Source organism: Falco cherrug, chromosome 3, assembly GCF_023634085.1.
Source record: "Falco cherrug isolate bFalChe1 chromosome 3, bFalChe1.pri, whole genome shotgun sequence".
In the NCBI taxonomy this organism is placed as follows: Eukaryota; Metazoa; Chordata; class Aves; order Falconiformes; family Falconidae; genus Falco; species Falco cherrug.
Window position 1 is genome coordinate 25176804 of NC_073699.1, and position 20312 is coordinate 25197115.

The window sequence follows — 20312 nt, forward strand, 5'->3', positions numbered from 1 at the left end:
ACTGAAGAGGCTAAAGGTGACTGGCAGGCCCAAAAAACCCTCTGTTTTTCATAGGCAGACAAATTTGTTCAATTATGCAGTCAATCACATACACAGGAAGTCAATTTAACTGTAATAGCCACTTAAGAACTACAATTCCTCTTACAAAATTAATTATTCTTGCTACAGGATATAGGTGAGGTTAGCCAATATACCCAAATTAACTTTGTACATTTAAAGGCTCTTAAGCTACTTTGAATTAATGAAAAGATGGTGAACAGTCATCTTACATACTATGCCAGGTATGGGGGTTTTGCATTATTAATTGAAGGAAATTATTCAATACATAAAATGTAAACTGCAGGATTGTGGGGCAAAGAAACCCCACCTAAAGTCAGCAGAGAATGGCAGCAGAGATTAAGTTGCCTGAACACATTTCTCTTTTGCACTGCATGAAATTATCTAAAGTTATTTCCATGATGATGTTTTCTTCTGTACAAAGACATGCCTGTTCTGGTTCTTCTGTTTGTTATTGGATGCTCGGTTGTTATGCCTGTTCAGTGCTGTAAATGAAATTGTTAAGTACACAGATATATGGATTGGATCTTTTTCTTTTAACGCAGCTATATGAATTGTTACAATAAACAAGACACAATATTCTAAATTTGCCAGAGGTAACTGCAATGTTAATACTTTGCTGGTGTTACACAAATTCTTAACAAATAATGATTAGTTTTGCCTAAAGTAATTATTTTCCATACTAACTATTGCTCAGAGATTGCTACTGATTTATATATATTAGTAATATTTTTAATAAGCTGGAATTGATCATATCACTTTTAAGGAAGATATTTGTGCTGTTGGCTGTTATGTTTCTGTCCTTTTATAAGTGGGGAAAAATAAAGGCAAAATTAAAGCTTACAAAAAAAGGATCATTTTGTTATCCAGTAAGCCACCAGAAGATCACGTGCTGCATAACACAATAAATATTCACGGATTCAGGAGTCAATTTCTTTGAAGGGTATGGCCTTTATTGCCTAAGAGATGTTTAAATTTTAAAAAAGCATTGTCTTCCATCTCTGCTAAGATGTGCTATTGAGAAAATAAATAACAGAAATTCCTCCAAGAGCTTTCACTTCTGAGAATCCTTACGGATTCTTCATTTAAGTGAAAGGTCAGCCATGTATTTCATGTAAAAATTAAAAGTTCTGTTGTACACTGTACCATGGTATTGTAATACATTTTTAATAGTATTTTTACTGTCTGTTATTTATTTACTATACTCAAAATTACACACAGAATTGTTGAGATTGGAAGGGATGTCTGGAGGATATCTGCTCCAACCTCTCTGCTCAAGCAGGGCAGGTTGTCCAGGACTGTGTCTAGATGTTTTTTTAATATCTCCCAGGAGGGATACTCCACAAGCTCCCTAGACAACCTATTCCAGTGCTCAGCCTCACAGTAAACAAGTGTTTCCTAATGTTCATACAGAACCTCCTGTGTTTCAGTTTGTGCCCATTGCCTCTGGTTCTGTCATGGGACACCACTGAGATGAGTAGTGTTCAGTATCTTTAATGATTACATAGACAATGGGATTGAGTGCACCATCAGCAAGTTTGCAGATGAAACCAAGCTGAGCGGTTCAGTTGATGTGATAGAGGGAAGAGATGCCGTCTAGAGGGAACTTGACAGGCTTGAGAACTGGGCCTATGTGAAGCTCATGAAGTTCAACAACACCAAGTATAAAGTCCAGCACCTGCATCAGGGCAATCCCCAGTATTAATGCAGACTGGAGGTTGAATGGATTAAGAGCAGCCCTGCAGAGAAGGCCTTGAGGATATCAGTGGATGAAAAGTCAAGTAAGATCTGGTAACATGCATTTGCAGCCCAGAAAGCCAGTTGTATCCTGGGCTGTATCAAAAGAACTGTGGCCAGCAGGTCGAGGGAGGTAATTCTGAGCAACCTGGTCTATTTGAAGATGTCCCTGCTCATTGCAGGGGAGTTGAACTAGATGACCTTTAAAGGTCCCTTCCAACCCAAACTATTCTATGATTCTATGATTCTCCCCCTCTACCCTGCTCTCATGAGGAGCTACCTGGAGTACTGTGTCCAGGTAGGGGGGTCCCCAGCACAAGACAGGTGTGGACCAGCTTGAGCGGGTCTAGAGGAGGGCCATGAAAATTATGAGAGTGTTGGAACACCTCTTCTATGAAGACAGAGAGAGTGGGGGATGTTCAGCCTGGAGAAGAAAAGGCTTCGGGAACATGTTAATGCACCTTGCAATACTTAAAGGGGGCTTACAAGAAAGAAAGACAGATAACTTTTACCAGGCAGGGCCTGTAGTGACAGGACAAGGGGTAACAGCTTTAAACTAAAAGAGAACAGATTTAGCTTGGACATAAGAAAGAAATTCTTTATGATAAGGGTTGCCCAGAGAAGTTATGGATGCTCCATCAGTAGAAGCCTTCAAGGCCAGGCTGGATGGGCCTTTGAGCAACCTGGTCTAGTGAAAGATGTCCCTGCCCATATCAAGAGGGTTGGACTAGATGATATTTAAAGGCTCCTTCCAACCTAAACCATTCTATAGCTTTATGATTCTATGAAAAGAGCCTGGTTCCGTTCTGTTTGCACCCTTAAAGAGGCAAAGTCCCTGACTATATGATTTTTCTGTCTCAAACTCCTCTCTTCCCAGCTATTCAACTGCCTAAATAGAAGATTATCTTGAAGTTGAACAACCAAGTTCATAAAGTGAAATGTATGCATAATTCTTTACAAGACCTTTCTGCTCAGAATGTCTCTGAATTCACCTGTAAACAGAGGTCTCTCCACAAAATGGTAGCTTACAGAAGTGTTTTTCTCACCATAAGGGACAATGAAGAGTCATCAGAAAGTCAATGTTGTGTAAAAAAGTGATAACAGCTGTGCAAGATTTTTTTTTTTATGTTCTGTATGGAAGAGTGGGTATTACTTGTTTCATATACTTGGTTTCACTAACTAAATACAATGTTGCAGCAGCACATCATATGATCATATACAGTCTTCAGTGCTCCTTCCTGTGGTGGGTTGACCCAACTGGCAGCAAAGCCCCCACCCACATGCTCGCTCATTCCCCCATGGCACGGTTGGGGAGAGAATAGGAAGGGCAAAAGCAAGAAAAACTTATGGGTCAAGATAAAGAAAATTTAATAAGGGAGCAGAGAAAAAACAATCAATCAAAAAAAAGTAATAAAATGATGCAAAGGCAATCACTCACCACCTCTCACCAGTGGATTGATTCCCAGCCAGTCTCCAAGCAACATCTACTTTCAAAAGTCTTCCCTCACTCAGTTTTACTACTGAGCACAATGTCATATGGTATGGAGTACCTCAGTTTGGGGCAGCTGTCCCATCTGTGTCCCCGCCCAGCTTCTTGCCCACTCCCAGCCTACTCCTTGGGGGTCAGAGTGGGAAGCAGAGAGTCTTGACACTGTGTAAGCACTCTCCAACATTAGCTAAAACATTGGTGTGTTACTAACACCATTTTGGTAACAAAGCTAAAACACAAGACCACATGGGCTGCTTTGAAGAAAATTAACTCCATTCCAGCCAGACCCACTACACTTTCCTTAATTTATAAACAAATGGTACATTTAGAGAAAAAGTGTTGAGGTGCTGTTAACATTAATGATGCCAAGTTATGCACAGGAATGTAGGAACTGTCCATAGAGAAGAGCAGTCAGAATTGGTGTTGGTTTGAAATTTCCAAGGGACCCAGGAGATGGTCCAGCCAGGTTCTTGCACTGTTGACTAGAGACCAGCAGCCCAGAGTGCACTAAGGTAAGCACTTGCAACTCAGTTTAGACAGAAATAGCTCAAGTAATAAGGTGTGAGTTTGTGTGGTAAATTAGCACAGGAGAAAGTAGTGAAGAAACACAAACAGGAAAGAGTAATCATTGGAACAGACCATAGGAAAGAATGAATACAAAATGGATTTAAAAGCTGCAAACTACCTGAAATGCTAGCAGAAAGGAACTGACATTTGCCAAAATAGAAATTTTGTCTCAAGGATAAGTAATTTCAAGTTTACTCAAGGATAAGGACCAAAATTTTTGCTAGTTGGCTGATCAAGCAGTGATCTTAGTACTGAATAAAACAAGTAATCCCAGGCAGGAAAATAGTAGGAATAGGACATAGATTGCTGCGTGCATTGAACCTTAGTCTCTTCTGGTGAGGACTGAAAAGGTTTTTCTGCAGAGAGGTTGATTTAGTCTCTGATAATATGGATTTAGGTCTCAGGTGGATTCATTTAAATCTCATCTTGTGTTGAATGACTTCACTCTCTTTGATCTACGTTAAAATTTCTTTTGAATAAAGCATTATTTTGGACACTAAGTCATTGGACCTTTCCTTCAGAGTTACAAATCATAGCCCCATTTAAAGAGAAGTACTCTTCCTCTTGATATTTGCATGTAATCTTCCTTGGCATTGCTGAGTTGTACCTGTTCAGTGATAGGAGAAAGAGCAATAGCTCCTAAAAAATGCATTAGAAGGGTCAATGGTCAGGTCTGATTGTATATATTTTATTCACCTCTGAGAACTCTGGGGCATTTGGCATAATGCAGATAAAATTAAAATTTGAAAATTCTTATTAATCCCCTTCACCAATCTAATAAAAATGAAAGTAACATTCAGCCTAGCATTAGACACACTGTTTACTAAACTCAGTTTTATATATTAAAGACCATTTCCATTTACAATTTCAGCAGAAAATATAAGCAACTTGCTTTCTAATGCAGTTGGTGGATGTAAAGTTAGCTCTTACTTTGAAAATAAAACTGCTCATATGTGTAGGTTGCTCTACAGGACTTTCTACTTCCTACCACATTGTAAAAGGCAAGAAAATAAATAGGATCTGAAAGTGGGTAGTGTTCAAAGATGCTGAAAACAGCTTTCTTAACATAGTCCTGATTCTATACTATCTTAAACTGTTTTCACACAATATGGACCAAACTGTGTGTCTTCTTCTGATCTGTCTGTTCTATGCAGCTAGCTCAAAGAAAGTGAGATCTGGCTGGTTTCAGCTGGACCATTTCCACAAGAAAAGCAGAATATCCCTGAAGGGAATAAAGCTGTTCTAATAAGCTCTTATTTCACTTGCTAAAAGAAACAGCAGAGAGTTGTCTAGAGAATTTCTAGGTTTCATCGTTTCTCTCCTTTTATTGTAAGAGTGAGGTTACAGCAGCTCCCAGAACACATGAAAGAAGGACAGGCTTGAGATAACTGGATTGTAAAGGAACACAACTGCTCCTGAAGAGCACTGCTTCACGCTAACCAAAGAGGAAGATTCAGCAGTGGATCTAGCCAGTATCACTGTCATTTTAAGGAAACGGCTCTTAATGTCTGTCAAGGGAATAGAGTTTATGATACAGATTATGTCTAGTGTTGAATGCAACAAAGCCCAGGGCTCAATGGCTTGCACCTTGTCCAAAATTTGCAACAGACAAATATTGGAACTGCCAACATCCATTTATTTTAACTCTTGACATGATGTATTACTCACAAAGCTTGCATGAAGAGAGAAAAAAATGTAAAGATGTATTACTGAAACTGACCTCTTCCATAGAAACTACTGTGTGACAGATGTCAGCAAAATCATTAATGGTACTGGCAACGTGGGCAGGACCCCATTATTCAGCAGTCACAGCACCAGAATTAAAGGAAAGTTTATCAGAACTGTATGGGATCTTTCATCTTGTGCACAGTTAAATTGTGGAGAACCTTGCACGGTGTTGCCAACATTGAAACAGAAATTAGTTCAAAAATAAATTTCCAGCATCATGAAAGTTTATTAAACATGTTAGGCTCCATGCAAGCTCTGGCTCATCAAGCCCCTGGGCTGCTGGAAACTACAAAGATGTTCCAGGAGGAGGTTTTCCCTAGATATGTCCTATCATACCCTTTCCCTAACCTTTTCCCTCTATTCTACCACATAAGGTCCAGGAAAGCTACTCTGATTTGATTTTTCAAATACAGACTAATATATGATATCACTAATATATGAGATCAGTTTTTAAAATTGGAAATATAATGTGTCAGAAATCCCAGTAACTTATAATCAGTTGATTGTGAAGCACTACTGTGAGAAGAGAATCAAGGCTATTTGAAAAGATAAGGATGAATTTTGGGATCCATACATCTTGGCTTTTCCCTGTATATCACAATATTCCAGCTGGAAAAAGTGACTACACAATTGCCATAAAATCATAGCTTTCAACATAAGGAGTACAGAAGATCGGGAAAATATATTATAAAAGAGTTTTTTGTAACAGCTGGCTTTCTGCTGAAGCAAATTTTTCAACTCCCACAACAGACATACTGGGTTGCAACTCATATTTCAGCATTCCAGCATTCCAGCAAAAAGAATTTTTGTACTGTCTCTTGAAATAATAAAGTCTGGTTTTTTCAGTCACTGGTATCATACCAGGGAAATATCAGCTGGAGCATTGGTAAAGACAGTAGTTCAGACAGATGTCATTACCATTCAGCTGTTACAGATATTCCCAACACAACAAAGCAGTACTGTATAACCACTTTGGTCTGAACCACATCTCTGAATCATGCACAGGTGCTTCTGTCCAATATTACAAATTCCATGAGCCAAACCACCTTGGAAATGCCCGTGGTTCACTTCAGCAGTAGCCCTTCACTGGCAGAGTAAGAGCAAATGACTCTTTGCACTGTTATATTGGCTTTTGCCACTACTCTAGTGGCATAAGAATATGGATGCCTGAACCAGTTTGCCAAAGGAATGATAAAATTATGAAAGATGTTGCTTTGGTTCTTCATGTACAAATGAGTAGGAAAAATGAAAAGCTGATCCTTTAAGAATTCCCCAGAAAACAAAAAAATTGCCAGTAGTCCCTAGTTTTTGTGTCTCTAGTAGTAGAAAAATAAATTCTCCATTTTTGAGCCTTTCTACTTGTAAAATATTCTTCACATTTCCTTCATATGTTCCAGCTTTATTTTACTGGTAGATTTGAAAATAATTTCATGAACAGTTTTCTATAAGTTCTTCTTTTTAGTGAAAAACTAAATTTACAACTAACAGAGATGTTAGTTCCAGAACTCGGAAAGATGCTATATCACATGCAGATCTCCTGCCTAATTGTGTTGATGTGAATTGACCTTATGGAAGATATGGACACTGTGGAAGTTTGTTGGTGATGTTGCTTTCCTCCAGTGAGAAGGAAATTAAGTGCACAAAACTAACAAAATGCATAACCTTAACACATGGCTTTCGTCTAGTAATTTGAACACTCTAGTTTGAACACTTGATAATCAGACAAAAATCTAACTTGGAAGTGACAGAAATAAACCTGTATGTAGTCATTATTCCATAAAGGACATAGGCAAACAGGAAACTGAACCTGGTCTCCCCAAGTCTTATACATGTGCTGAAAAGGATACATCAGAGTATTTTAAGAACAAATGATCCACAGTTTTAATGATGCTGTAAATTAGATACTCGCTTTGACTAGATAAAATCAAAACTTTCAGTCAGGTTCTTAGAAACACCAGTGCATCTGGACTAAGAAGGGAAGCATCCATCACTTGAATCGTGGTGATTGGAGGGGAGTGTTTTCAGATCTCGCTTTTAATGGAGAAAATATGCCTGAAAAAGTCTTTCTGGCTGATGTAAAGAATGCCTACTGAAAAGAGGAGTCTGAAAAGAGGTTGAATGAGTACTTTGATGAGTGAACAATTATGGGTCTATTACACTAAGTAAGGCATCTTGCTGTTCTGAGGTACTTCTCACTGATGGTCTTAATGAATTGGTCTTACTGATGGTCTCAATGAATTATTTAATTATTATTTTCAGTCAAGTGTTGGCTTAAGTGCTATCTGTCAGAGGGACTGCACTCCTGAATGGCAACCCTAGAGTAAAAATGGGCTACACCTGCAAGCTGACTACATAACAGCAGTTTCTGATAGTTTTGATGGAAAATGAATTCAAATTTTTGTGATTATTCACTTAAATTATTTTTCAGTTTTATTGTCTTAAACGATAAAAAGTAGAATGTCTATTCAAATAAGTAATTATTTTTCTTTATGATACACTTGAAATACAGAATTATAGAGCCGGAAAGGGTCTCAGGATGTCATCTCACCTTTCCAGCCTGCCTCAGGAAAGTGAGCACCACAACTCCACTTTCCTGACAGATCCTTGTCCAGTCGGTTCTGTGATGGCCTGTGACAGAGACCAATGTCCCAAATGACATCTTCCACTGCTTCACCAAAGCCTTCCTGATGGCTACCCTAAATGTCCTTCCTGTCATTCAACCCCATTACTTCTACACCTGTCCAGTGCTGCCACGGAGAACAGAGAAACTCTTCACCTTTGCAAGCAGCCTTTTATGTATCTGAAAACTGTTATAATGCCCATTCCCCTCCACCATAGCTATCCCACCTTTTTTTTTTTTTTTTTTGGGGGGGGGGGAGGGGGAGGGGGGCATGACTTGCAAACCTCACCCTTGCTGTTCTCCTCCAGTTTCTCTCTGATCAGTGAATGCTTTTAGCAAAAGTCACCCGGAGCAGATTTCTATACCAGCAGGTGCTGAGTAGAGAGGTTGCTGCAGGTGTTGCAATACGGTGATATGGTAAATGTCCAGCTAATGTTCAGATAAAATATGGAAGATTACCAATCTCCAAAAGATGAACTGTGAAATAAATGTTAGAAAGGTACATAACTGGATGCAGCTGCATGCAACAGGTGATTGGGGGTCAAAAGCTGGTGGCAGGACAAACAAAGCCACATTTTGCACGCAACAGAATCCCCCCTCCTGGCGGGCTCTGCCGCAGAGCCGGCAGCCACCCGGCCAGGCGAGGGGTAGGTAACAGGCAGCAAAACCCACAAATACGCAACAGCAAGTGTTTAAAATTTGCCAGCAATAACTGTTTCGTAGAAGAGGAAAAGCAGTCAGGAGGTGGACCTAACTGTTGCGCTGTGTAACTGAGGAGCTACGAAGCCGGCACAGGACGGTGGCAAAGGCACCCCGGAGTGTTTCTGAAACCACGCTGGCTGCAGCGCAGTCTGGCGTACCTCGGCCAGCCTTTACAATGACTTTTACTTGAGTGACTTCAGACTTGCGGTCGTGGGAGTAGCGTAAGCGGGGATACAGCATCTATTTAGAAACATGTTTGGTTTTACGTATGCTAAAGGGGGGGCGGCTTCAAACTCGCCCAGCGACTGCCCTGGCGAAGTTCGCAGGTCTGGTTTGCTGCCGGAGGGAGCCCAGCAGGGTGCAGGGGCGGCCGAGCAGGCAGCGACCCCCGCACCGCCCCCCGGCCCCGGGCATCGCGCCTGCCACCGCCGGGGCTGGGGGCTGGGCCGGGGGCGGGGGCGGCTCAGCCCCGCGGCGGGGAGGGCGGCAGCGCGGCCCGGCCCGCCCCCGTCCGCGCAGCCCCCCCGCCGCCGCCGGCCCCCCGCAGCACATGACCCGCCATGGAGGCGCTCCGGCGCTGCCCAGAAGTTTGGAGCCGGGGGAGCGGGCGGAGGCTGCCCGACAGGCGACGGCGGCGGGCGGCGCCCAGGTAAGGCGGCGGGGGCGGCCGGCGGGGCGGCGGGGCTGGCGGGGGGCGCAGCCGCGCCGAGGCGCCCGGTGCGCGGCCGCTGCCCCAGCGGCGCGGGGGGCGAGGGGCGGAGCTGCGGGGCAGGGCCGGGCGGCGGCGCAGCCCCTGGGTGGGCGCGGCGGGGCGGCCCCTGGTGTCCGGGGACCCCGCTGAAGCCGGGGTGCCGTGGCGTGTCGCCCCGGTCGGTTCCCTCCAGCCCCGGCAGACGGCAGAGGGTGCCGGGCGCTTCCCGACGGCCCCCGGGGCGGGCAGCGCGCCGGGTACCAGCGCCCTTCCCGCTGTGTCCCCACAGGCGCGGGCAGCGCCGGGCTGCTCAGCACCCTGCCTGACCTGCACCTCGGATGGAGGCGTCGCTCGGAGGAAGCAGGGACGGTGAGGTGGCCCTGGGACGGTAGCCAAAGCGAAGTGACACCTCTCTAGTGTGGCCCGGCCGCCCGCCCCCGGCGGGGCAGGCTGCTCTGCACTTCTGCTGTGTTTTTGATCCAGGAGAGTGTGGGCTGCTGCTGGCAGCTACAGGATGAAGTCGCCTCCCTGCTGCATGTCTCTTTCTTCCCAAGCATCCCTGGAGGAACCGGGGAGTAGCACGTCCTTGGGCTCCCTGGACTCCAGTGTTTTCTCCAGTGAGGAAGAGCAGGGGCCTGTGCTCCACAAGGTCATTCCCTCCTTAGACTGCTTTACTATCAATGTGGGAGGCAGCCGCTTTGTGATGTCCCAGCAAACTTTGTCTTGCTACCCTGACACCCGCCTTGGCAAACTGGCCGTAGTGGTCTCTGCTGCTCGGGATGTGGCCTCTGGCCTCCTTGAGCTTTGCGATGATGCCAACCTTGTGGAGAATGAATATTTTTTTGACCGGAGTTCACAGGCATTTCACTACATCCTGAATTACTACCAGACAGGGAGGCTGCATGTGATGGAGCAGCTTTGTGCACTCTCCTTCCTGCAAGAGATCCAGTACTGGGGTTTGGATGAGCTCAGCATCGATTCCTGCTGCAGAGACCGGTGAGTTGTGGGAAGATGTGGCATGCGGGATTGTGGGCTGGGTGAGCTCAGCGTTGACTTGTGTGCAGGGACACTCAGATGAGAGATTCAGCAGTGAGGGTAGGCAAGGCAGCAGAGCACTGGGAAAAGTGTGCTCACAGCTGGATGAGTTCAGCCCTGAATAGTGCTCTAGAGGTGGATGCATGGAAAAAAATGGGAGGAGATGTGTTGGATGAAGTCACTGTTGACCTTTGCTGAGGGTGCAGTTGGCAGTGGGGTGAGGATAGCGAGATCCTATACAGGAGCAAAGTCTGAAAGCTCAAAATGTTTGGAGAGGACAGTGTCGGAGATGAAAAAGGTTGTGAGAGATGTCCCTTCAGCCATCCAGTTTGAGGTTACTGTAGCTAGAGGGATTGGACGTGAAGTCAGGCACAGTGCTGGGAGGGTTTGGAGCCTCCCCACCCCCCACTTTTCATTCTGGAGGATTTCCAGATCCAGGCTGGAGAGGCAGAAGGAGGGGTGGTCACCTGCCAGCCTGAGTGTGGGTGGCATGGCTCCAGGAGAAGCTGTGATGGGAAGCATCACACATGGATGTAGCAGCTTACAGGGAGGGGGCAGCAACGGCAGGAACATGGCTCACTGGGCAAAAATCTAACAGCCAGCTTGGGAAAGAGGTGGGTTTTGACTGAACCACACCCAGGACGTTTCTGTTAATTCTATTTGCAGTTAATTTTAAATTTTTTCCACCATTTTTAATGTTACTGGTTTTATTATTAGTATTGAAGAAATGAATTCTCTGAAGAGTGTAACTGCTGTTTATCTAAAGGGATTATATAAAAATTATTAGAAACAAAGAAGCAACCCCACCCCAAAAGGGTACTGCAGTTATCCTACCCCAGTTTCTGCAGCTGAGAGAGTTGGATACTAGGTTTCATCTTTTTCTTATCCTTCCCTGGTAGGTGTAACTGAAAGCTTCTACTTCTTTGTTGGTACAAGGCATTTGCAGGAGTTTCTGTGTATCAAACGAAAGCAAAATTGCATAGCCCCTTTGTCAAGGCTTGAGATTTGCAGCAGACAAGAAATACAGATAAAAAAGAAAAATTTTTTTTTTCAGTGTACTTTGGGAATGGTTTTGTTTAATGAAATTGTTCTGTAAATATACCGTTGCGCTAATAAAACCCTCAACTGTGCATTTACAATCTGTAAGTTTTACTTGGCACAGATGCATGTACACTTCATTGTGTGTGGACCCACATATTTAAGGAAAGAAAGAGAACTTGTCATCTTAGCATGTATTGATCAGAACTTCATGAAATGCATGACTTTTGTTATGCCTTTCCTGTTAGTATTGGAAATACACAGAAACACAATAAAAATGCAATATAATTAATAAAAATGAGGACAATTCAAAAACAGAGGGTCTGGTTGTTCCCAGATTGCTTACAAGAATGCATGTTAGATCCCACTGTAGTCAACATGATCCATATGAATAACACTCTATCAGAATAAAATTACTCTGCACATACAAGCTGTCATTGATGTGAAATGGGGCAACAGAAGTATCAGGACAGTGGAAACATGCTGCAGGGTCTCAGTTAATAAAATCTTCAACCATACGCTTGACATCAGGGTTTTCTGAGCTCATGTAAGGTACACTTTGACATGTACCCTTATGCCTTGCATAGCAGAGAAAAACATATGCCTATTGGTGTTAAAAAATTATTTGTGGGGGTTCCTGTGCAGGTACTTCAGGAGAAAGGAGCTGAGTGAAGCCTTAGACATCAAGAAAGATGCAGAAGAACTGGATGCCCAGGATGAAGAAGAGGACTTTTCTGGTAGCCTATGTCCCAGTGTCAGACAGAAACTTTGGGAAGTTTTGGAAAAGCCTGGCTCCTCTGCAGCAGCCAGGACTTTCGGCACTCTGTCCATGGCTTTCGTTGTTGTGTCCATTGCCAACATGGCTTTGATTTCAGTAGAGCTAAGCTGGCTGGCACCACCACTACTGGATGCCCTAGAGTACCTGTGCATTGCATGGTTCACAGTGGAGTTTGTTCTGAGGTTCCTGTGTGCACGGGATCGGTGTCGTTTCCTAAGGAGTGTGGCAAACATCATAGACCTCCTTGCTATTTTACCTTTCTACATCACCTTGCTGGTGGAAAGCCTGTGTGGTGGGGAGAGCTCCCAAGAACTGGAGAATGTGGGGCGCATTGTCCAAGTTCTGAGACTGCTCAGAGCCCTGCGGATGTTGAAGCTGGGAAGACATTCAACAGGTACTTTCGGCCATGGCACTGGTACTTCTCATTTTTGCTGCTTGCAGCAGTTGTCCCTGGGCACAGTTGTCAATTCTGTGTGCATTTCTGCCTAACCTCTTTCATTCAATCAGCAGTAATGGCTTGTGAAAATCATACTTTTGGACACTGAGTGGCAAGGGCCTTCTCTGATAAAATTTAGCTCTTCATAAAGCCAGTGCACATGGTTTGCATAGAACATTTGCAAAAACAGGCCCCAAACTTGCACAGTGTAAATCATCCACCAGTCATTCACAATGTCATAAATTTACAAACATATATTTGAATTGATTTTATTAGGGATGAAGCAAGGGAAGAAGCAGAGATCATTGGCCCACAATTTTTGTATTATCAAAGGCCCACTAATGACAGCTTATCATTATCGGTCACAATTTGGTTTGTTAAAAGGTATATGCAGAGAAATATGTCATGATTTTGTACATCATAGATCCTGAAAACAACTGTGGTAGAGACTTTTTCAAGAAAACCGTTTAAACTGAATCTTAGCAGGCAGTGGGTTAAGGGGCTCTTGCCCTGTTGAACGCACTGGTATCTCTGTGGTGTGTGGAACGCAGCAGGGGGCTGCTTACTGAGTTGGACCAAGGTGTAGCACAGAGCAGCAGTGTCAGGTTCTGCCAGCGTTCACCTGTTGGTGTGGAGCTCTCACCACACCTTCTTCATACCATGATATTGTCCAGCATGTGGAATTTTCAAAATGATTGAAGTATGTTCCCCACTTAAATCAGTGCTGAATATGGAGATGAATTTGACAGAAATGTTCAACTGACACTTGGAACTTTGAAAAATTAGATCCTAATAGTAACTTATGCTCTTTGTCCTGCAATATTAGACTATTCTGAAGACAGTGATGATCATTCTTGTGTGGCACTCTGTGTACCCTTCCAGGATTTCCTGCCATGAAGAAGGAATGGGCTGATGCCTCTCCTGTTTTTTTGGAGAGCCATTTCCACCGTCTTTGTGATCTGGCCCAAATGCAGCAGGCATTACAGCGTGCTCACAGTAGCGGAATCTTTCTTTCTTTTGTCTCTCTTTCTTTTTGTTCCCACTGAAAGGCAGTGAACCTGCCTACCAATGTCGGGGAGCAGCTTTAATGCATAGTCATAGTGATTTGGGAAGTATCTTAATCTTACGTGCCTACCCTAGATTATGCCTATACTGATGCATAACTGTCCCTTAGAAAGCAGTTGAAAGGATGCTTGTAATGATTCGGTCTGTCAATGAGATTGTTTTGCTTCATTATAATTTTTGCAGGGTTCGGTGGGATATTTTTTTTTTTGTGCAAGAAAGGCTGCTACCCACGTTTGATGGTAGCTGTAATGTGCATGCATTCCTCTCTAATTTTATTTTGAAAATAAGAAAAAGATTTTAACTCATCTCAGCACTTTAGTGCTGAATAACAAAATAGTGATCCAAAAGTGTGTTGATTCCAGTTCTAAAGTTTCCAGTTCATTGCATTTTTCTTCAATAGCTCTTTCTATCAACTTGAAACCAGATGTTTCTATAATAACTGCTAATTTCAGGTATATTAACTTTCAGAGGTGGCCTAAACTTTTGTGTCTATTTATTCTTAAATCCATTAAACTATTCCACAGTTTATATAGCAATACTGAATGCCATTAATATTGAGTTTAGTAATTTCATGTTACATAGAAGTGAATTATTTATGTAAAAATCTAGTCTCCTAATCTGAAAGTGAGCTACCATCTTTCTAGTGGAACCAAAGTACCAGTTCCAACACACCAGAAGCAACATACATATGTATTTAAATCATCCAAAGCAGCATTACTATCGCTATGCTTACTTCTTTGGTAGTTCAGTTGCTGCCCAATTCGGCCCCAAAGACTAAATAAAATCTGTATAATTTTTAATTAAATGCAGAAATTAAATAATTAAATGCAGAAAGTCATTGTTTCAATCTTCTGTCAGAGGAAATGCTGCTACTAAATTAAAATGTAGTCCTAATAAATCAAAATAGAAGCATACACTCGCAGAGCTGAAGCCCTGCTCCTAACCACTATTGGCATGTAGCAGAAGGTTTTGTTAAAATGGTTCCAAACAACAGCTGCTATACAAGGTGAACCCCATAACTACCACACACCGAGACCACCCTCCTTGCACATACCTAGGCAGTCCTGATAAATCTCTGTGTTCAGGGGTGGCTCTCGCAACACTTCTGCTCTCTTGCTTTGGATCTGGCAGCTTAAAGCTACCTCCCAGCAAAGCTTCTTTCTGACTCCTGCACTCCCAGGCCAGACAAAGCTTCATGCACTGCTCACCTGTTTTATGTGGCAAGAGGAGTGCAAGATCAGAAGAAAAGAGATGAGAAAATTTGTGGCTGCAGGCAGCAACTCCTCTTTCACCAAGCTGGGGTGTTCACAATCACAAGGAGAGCGTCTCTGTAATACTGTGCAGACCCATAGCAAAGTTCGGGTCACAACAGCAGCCTGGGGCAGAAATGAGTCAGGAAAAAACATATCCATTCTTTTCTTCACTTTAAAGGAATGGCAACTAAACCCTTATTGTGGAGAAGAGACAGATAAAGAAATGAAGTGGTAATTTCTGCCCCTTTGAAAGCTGAACCCAGCTAAAAGGAGGGATGTCATGCCTAGAAATACCTGGCCTAGACTGGTGTGAGTGTGTAATTATTTATGCAAAGTGCTTCTTTCATCAAGGAACAACTGAAAGACCAGTAATACCTCTATCCAGAAAATGTATAGCTAGAGGGTGAGATCACTCTTCTGAGATATCAAAATTATGGATCTGTGTGGCTTCAAGAATAGGTGAGAACTGAACCTTCATTTCTCACATTCTCTGATGCTCCTCAGCTGTTGCCTTACTCCTGGGGCCATGTTTTGTGTGAAGCTTTGCTGGTCCTCCTCTGGGAAGCACTTACAGATTGATTCCTTGAGAGGAACTAGGATGTGAGCATTTTACTTGTGATGGCAATGGACATATGTTTGAGAGAAGGGTGTAGCGTATGTTAGGATGAGATGCCTCTGGAGACAGGAAAAAGCAAAACCTGAGCACATTTAGTGCCAAAAATTTAGGATGATTTGAATACTGTGTGTAAACTGAAGCTCATCAGTTTGTTTTACCAAGTCTCCTAGGGCAGTAGAGAGATGGAACCTGACCTGCATGGCAGAAACATTTCCCGTTCCTCCTGCTGGCCCCAGGCTGGATCTGCTTGCCTGCCCCATGCCAGCTCTGTTACCACACCTTAGCACCTTCCAGCACAAGTAACCAAGCTGTTACAGCTCCTGGCAAGGAGTTCTCATGGGAAGTCATAAGACTTGCTGAGGTGTCTGTGCTGGAACAGACCTAGTTTGGCTGTGTGCTAGGGCTCAGAGTCTTGTTAAAAAGTTACAAAATAATATAACAGAATACATTATTCATTTGAATACACCAACTGATTCCCACTTAGAATGAGCTGTGAAGTCCAATAACATGTCTGATTCATAGATATGTCTAAAAATGTCTCCTGACTTCATCTGGAGACATGAGGAGATGTGTCTGTTTTAGGTGAGGATAATAGAATTAAGAATAATTTTAAAAAATCTGACTCCTTAACAGTCAGTATAATTAACCATAGAAAAAAATACTTTACTGAAGGTGTCATCGATGTGATACAGAGTTAGCAGTCACTGCCCTGTTCCTCCTTATTTTGACGTGGTTTGTATGAGAGTTGCACTGGGGTTTAGCTATAGTATTCTCAAGACCCATCATAAGGGGCAAGCCTTGGCATTTATAGTACTCATTTATGCTGTGAAAGGAAGTGCTACAGAAGTAATTTCAAACTGGAATATCTTCTTCCTAGGTCATCTGAAAGGACTTACACTTCTACCTTGTTCAGTACGAAGTTTTACAGGACAATGGATGTTAGTGATTGCCTTGGAAGATGGGAGTTTGATCTGGATCATTGCAGTTCTCTCACACAGCTTTTGCATTGCTCATATTAATGCATTTTCAAAATGTGGAGACAGTCATATTAACAGAGAAAAAAATACACTGATATACCTTATTCCCCCTGTATTGCAGATTTAAGCCGTATCATCATCATAAGCATTCTAACCAACAGGTCATAGTTATAGCACTGTAAAACCTGGATATGGGCAAGTCCTTAACTGCAGTTGGTAGAAGAAAACATTTAAAAAGGAAACATTCCCCACAAACTCTAGTGGGTACTTCCATTGTTTGCTGTACATGAACAAAAACTTTAAAACCCATTAGACCTGAAGGGGTAAAGAAAAAGCCAAAAGCAAGAAGAAATTTTAACACCTTGTGGTTTGAGATTGAAGGAAGGAAAGCAACTCGAATTGTTTATTACTCTAATGGGCATATGAAGTCTGCAAGCAGAGGCAGAGCTCCAATAAGCTATTTTACGAACACCGCTGTACCCCATGAAGAGTAATTCATAAGCATTGTGGTTTTCTCATTTATTAAAGAAAACAGCACATTTTTAAAGAAAAGTATTAAAAACTAAGCCAAAGTCACTTTTGATTCAAAGGGTGATTTCAGACTCTCATGTGTCTCAGCTGAGTTGGTACCCTGTTATCTTCTCTCTTTATGTATGCAACATTTATCCGTTGCACTATTTATTGGATTTACTTTCCTGCTTGTTTTGTCAGGCAGTCTAGCCTTGAAGCAGCAGCTTTAAAAGGAATGGGTCATGGGTTGTGGAGAGTGGTCAGCTGCACGCAGACTCCCTGGGCTGCTCACGGGCAATAGGACTGATGCAATATGTCAGTGAATTAACGGAATACCATGTTTGCATTGGGAGGCTTTGCTTTCTCCAGTGCTGGCACAAGTGCAGCTGCTGGTGGAATACTGTATTTGTTTTGATGACTACAGATGGAGATATTGATAGGTTTTGGAGGTGAAGTGGGATCAAAGAGAGGCTGGGAGAACTATAAAAGGATTGAAAGCAGTCCTGAGTGAAGACAAAGTTACTGAGTGACTAAACTGGGCTCTAACCACACACCTGGGAACACAAATTCAGTAATGGAGGGATGCTTGATCCAACAGAAAAATATGACAATGACTGGAAAACAGGAGGTTGGCACATTCAGGCTCAGAAATAGGGAGCAGTGTTTTTAGTGTGTTTTTAAATGCTTGTTTAGATAGCTTATTAAAAACTGTGCTAGATCTTCTGTTATAGCCAATTAGTAAATCAAGATTGGTTAGTTTTTCTAAATCATGTGTACGTAGTTCAAACAATAAGTAATGAGGGGAATTTTTATGCTCAAGGAAATGGAGATGATGTCGGTGGTTCAGTCTAACATTTCAATCTGTTTCTTTAAAATCACATTTTCCCATTAGTGTTGAGAGCAGCACCCCTTTTTCTTAAGACACATTCACTAGCAGTCAAAGAAGAACGTAAGGCAGTGGCTTTAACTAAGAGATGTTTTGCAGAGTTACAACAACAACTACATAAATCAACCTACTGACAGCATTTCTTGTCTTTCAGGCTTGCGGTCTCTTGGAATGACTATAGCACAGTGCTACGAGGAGGTTGGCCTTCTGCTGCTTTTCCTCTCTGTAGGAATCTCTATATTTTCCACTGTAGAGTACTTTGTTGAGCAAGGCGTGCCAGGCACAACTTTCACAAGCGTACCTGGTGCTTGGTGGTGGGCAACAACTTCCATGACAACTGTTGGTTATGGTGACATTAGACCAGACACTACCATTGGTAAGGTAGTGGCCTTTATGTGTATACTGTCAGGAATACTGGTTTTGGCTTTGCCAATAGCTATAATAAATGACCGTTTTTCTGCCTGTTACTTTACACTGAAGATAAAAGAAGCTGCCCTTCGGCAGCGTGAAGCTTTAAAGAAACTCATGAAGAACTCATCCAGCGATTCAAATATCAATGTTAATTTGCGAGACATATATGCACGCAGTGTCATGGACATGTTACGGTTAAAAAGCAGAGAAAGAGCAAGTACAAGGAGCAGTGGAGCAGATGATTTTTGGTTTTGACTTTTATTAACCTTGTATAGCAAATAAACTCCTTCAGAAATGTAGTATTAAGCATCTTTTTTTAATTATTATTCACCACATAGTGTATTTGCTTTTCCAGCTGGAGTTTTACTTACTTGGACAGACTGAGATAACTATTGTATACAAAAGGAAGCTCTGAAGCCTGCTTCCAGAACAGGATTGTGGTGGGTGAGATGGGAAATAATGGGTCCATCAAAGTAAAATAGCGATGTAAACACTTGTCTATGAATCTTATGTCCTTGCTAATGTATAATAATAAAGTCTTAGTGAAAATTGTGATGGTGTTTTGAATTGTAAAGTCCTATAAGATTTGTATTTGCATAGGGAGAACAAAAGTCAAAGATTAAGAAAAACTGAAAAGGGAAGTCTAAGGAAGTGAAATGTTGAATAATTTTAGGATTACATTCCCATGACAAATTTCAGCTTGACCCCCTTTCTTATCCCCATCTTCTACTCCATTTGTCTGAAAAAGAGGTTACTAGACCTTGGTGGGATGTAGAATTTCCTCATTTGAAGAGAAGCAAACGGCTACCAGATACATGGTGGGTGTCAGGAGATAGGTGAAATTATTAAGCAGATGCAAGATCTGCAGCAATGTATAAAGTAGTAATGAAATAGATGCCATAATGTAAACTGCCCTCTGCAGTTGCTATAAAAGTTGCAGGAGCTAATACAGCCTTTGCAGCATAGAAGTAATTTACAAACTTATTTTGAACTTTACCTTTTCTGTGTGTTTTGATTCCCATAATTTACTTGCGTAGCTAGGCAGTTTTTTGTGCTCAAGTTACTGGTGGATATCAGAAGAAACAGAAACGGTAAAAGATAACATGGGGTTCGTTTCTCTATCTCCCATTAAAATCAGCAGGTGTTCCGAGCGGGCCAGATTTTTTTTTTTAATAATAATCTTCCCTGACCCATTATTAGGAAAATCTTTCATCAAAAGGGAGGTTCCAAAGGAAAAATGAGCACTTGTTGGACTGGGTGTTTAGTCTAATGCAGTAATCAAAGTACAAAACTAAAATAATCAAAAGTATTTTAAGTCAAGTTTCCCATTACTTACTGCTCCAGTAGCCTAATATTATTCTTAGCAAACAAGCTTTTCTTTAATATAATTTCACTGTCCTAGACTATGACATTGCCACAGTATGCATGTAACTCAACTAGTAGGTTAAATAAAAAAAAAAAAATTACAAGCTTTTCTCATTTCACATTTCTTTTAGGCAATATAAGTGCAATCATTATTTACATTTGACATTAATTCAACATACTCACTAAAACAAAACATTTATTAACTGGGTTATTTAATTTTATAAGGTATTTATGTATATAGAAGGCTTAAACTGCCTTTGAGGATATATGAATGGCTGAAATAACCTGCTTTTAATAAACATTGAATAATACTTGTTTTGAAACAAAAGTGTGTTTTCCTCCCATTATGTA

General features: G+C 42.1%; 1 protein-coding gene across 2 annotated transcripts; it reads left to right on the forward strand.

The window, feature by feature from the left end:
- Positions 1-9246: 9246 nt before the first annotated feature.
- On the forward strand, positions 9247-19148 carry KCNV1 (potassium voltage-gated channel modifier subfamily V member 1). Of its 2 annotated transcripts, none has more exons than XM_055706482.1 (4): positions 9247-9549; positions 10481-10587; positions 12310-12836; positions 18340-19148. In XM_055706482.1, exons 1-4 carry the CDS (start codon positions 9451-9453, stop codon positions 18849-18851), a joined length of 1245 nt encoding a protein of 414 aa, XP_055562457.1. In that variant the 5' UTR covers positions 9247-9450; the 3' UTR covers positions 18852-19148. The 2 variants fall into 2 exon arrangements, with proteins under 2 accessions (XP_055562457.1, XP_055562456.1); XM_055706481.1 differs by having other exon boundaries at positions 9440-9549; positions 9881-10587.
- Positions 19149-20312: the final 1164 nt, after the last annotated feature.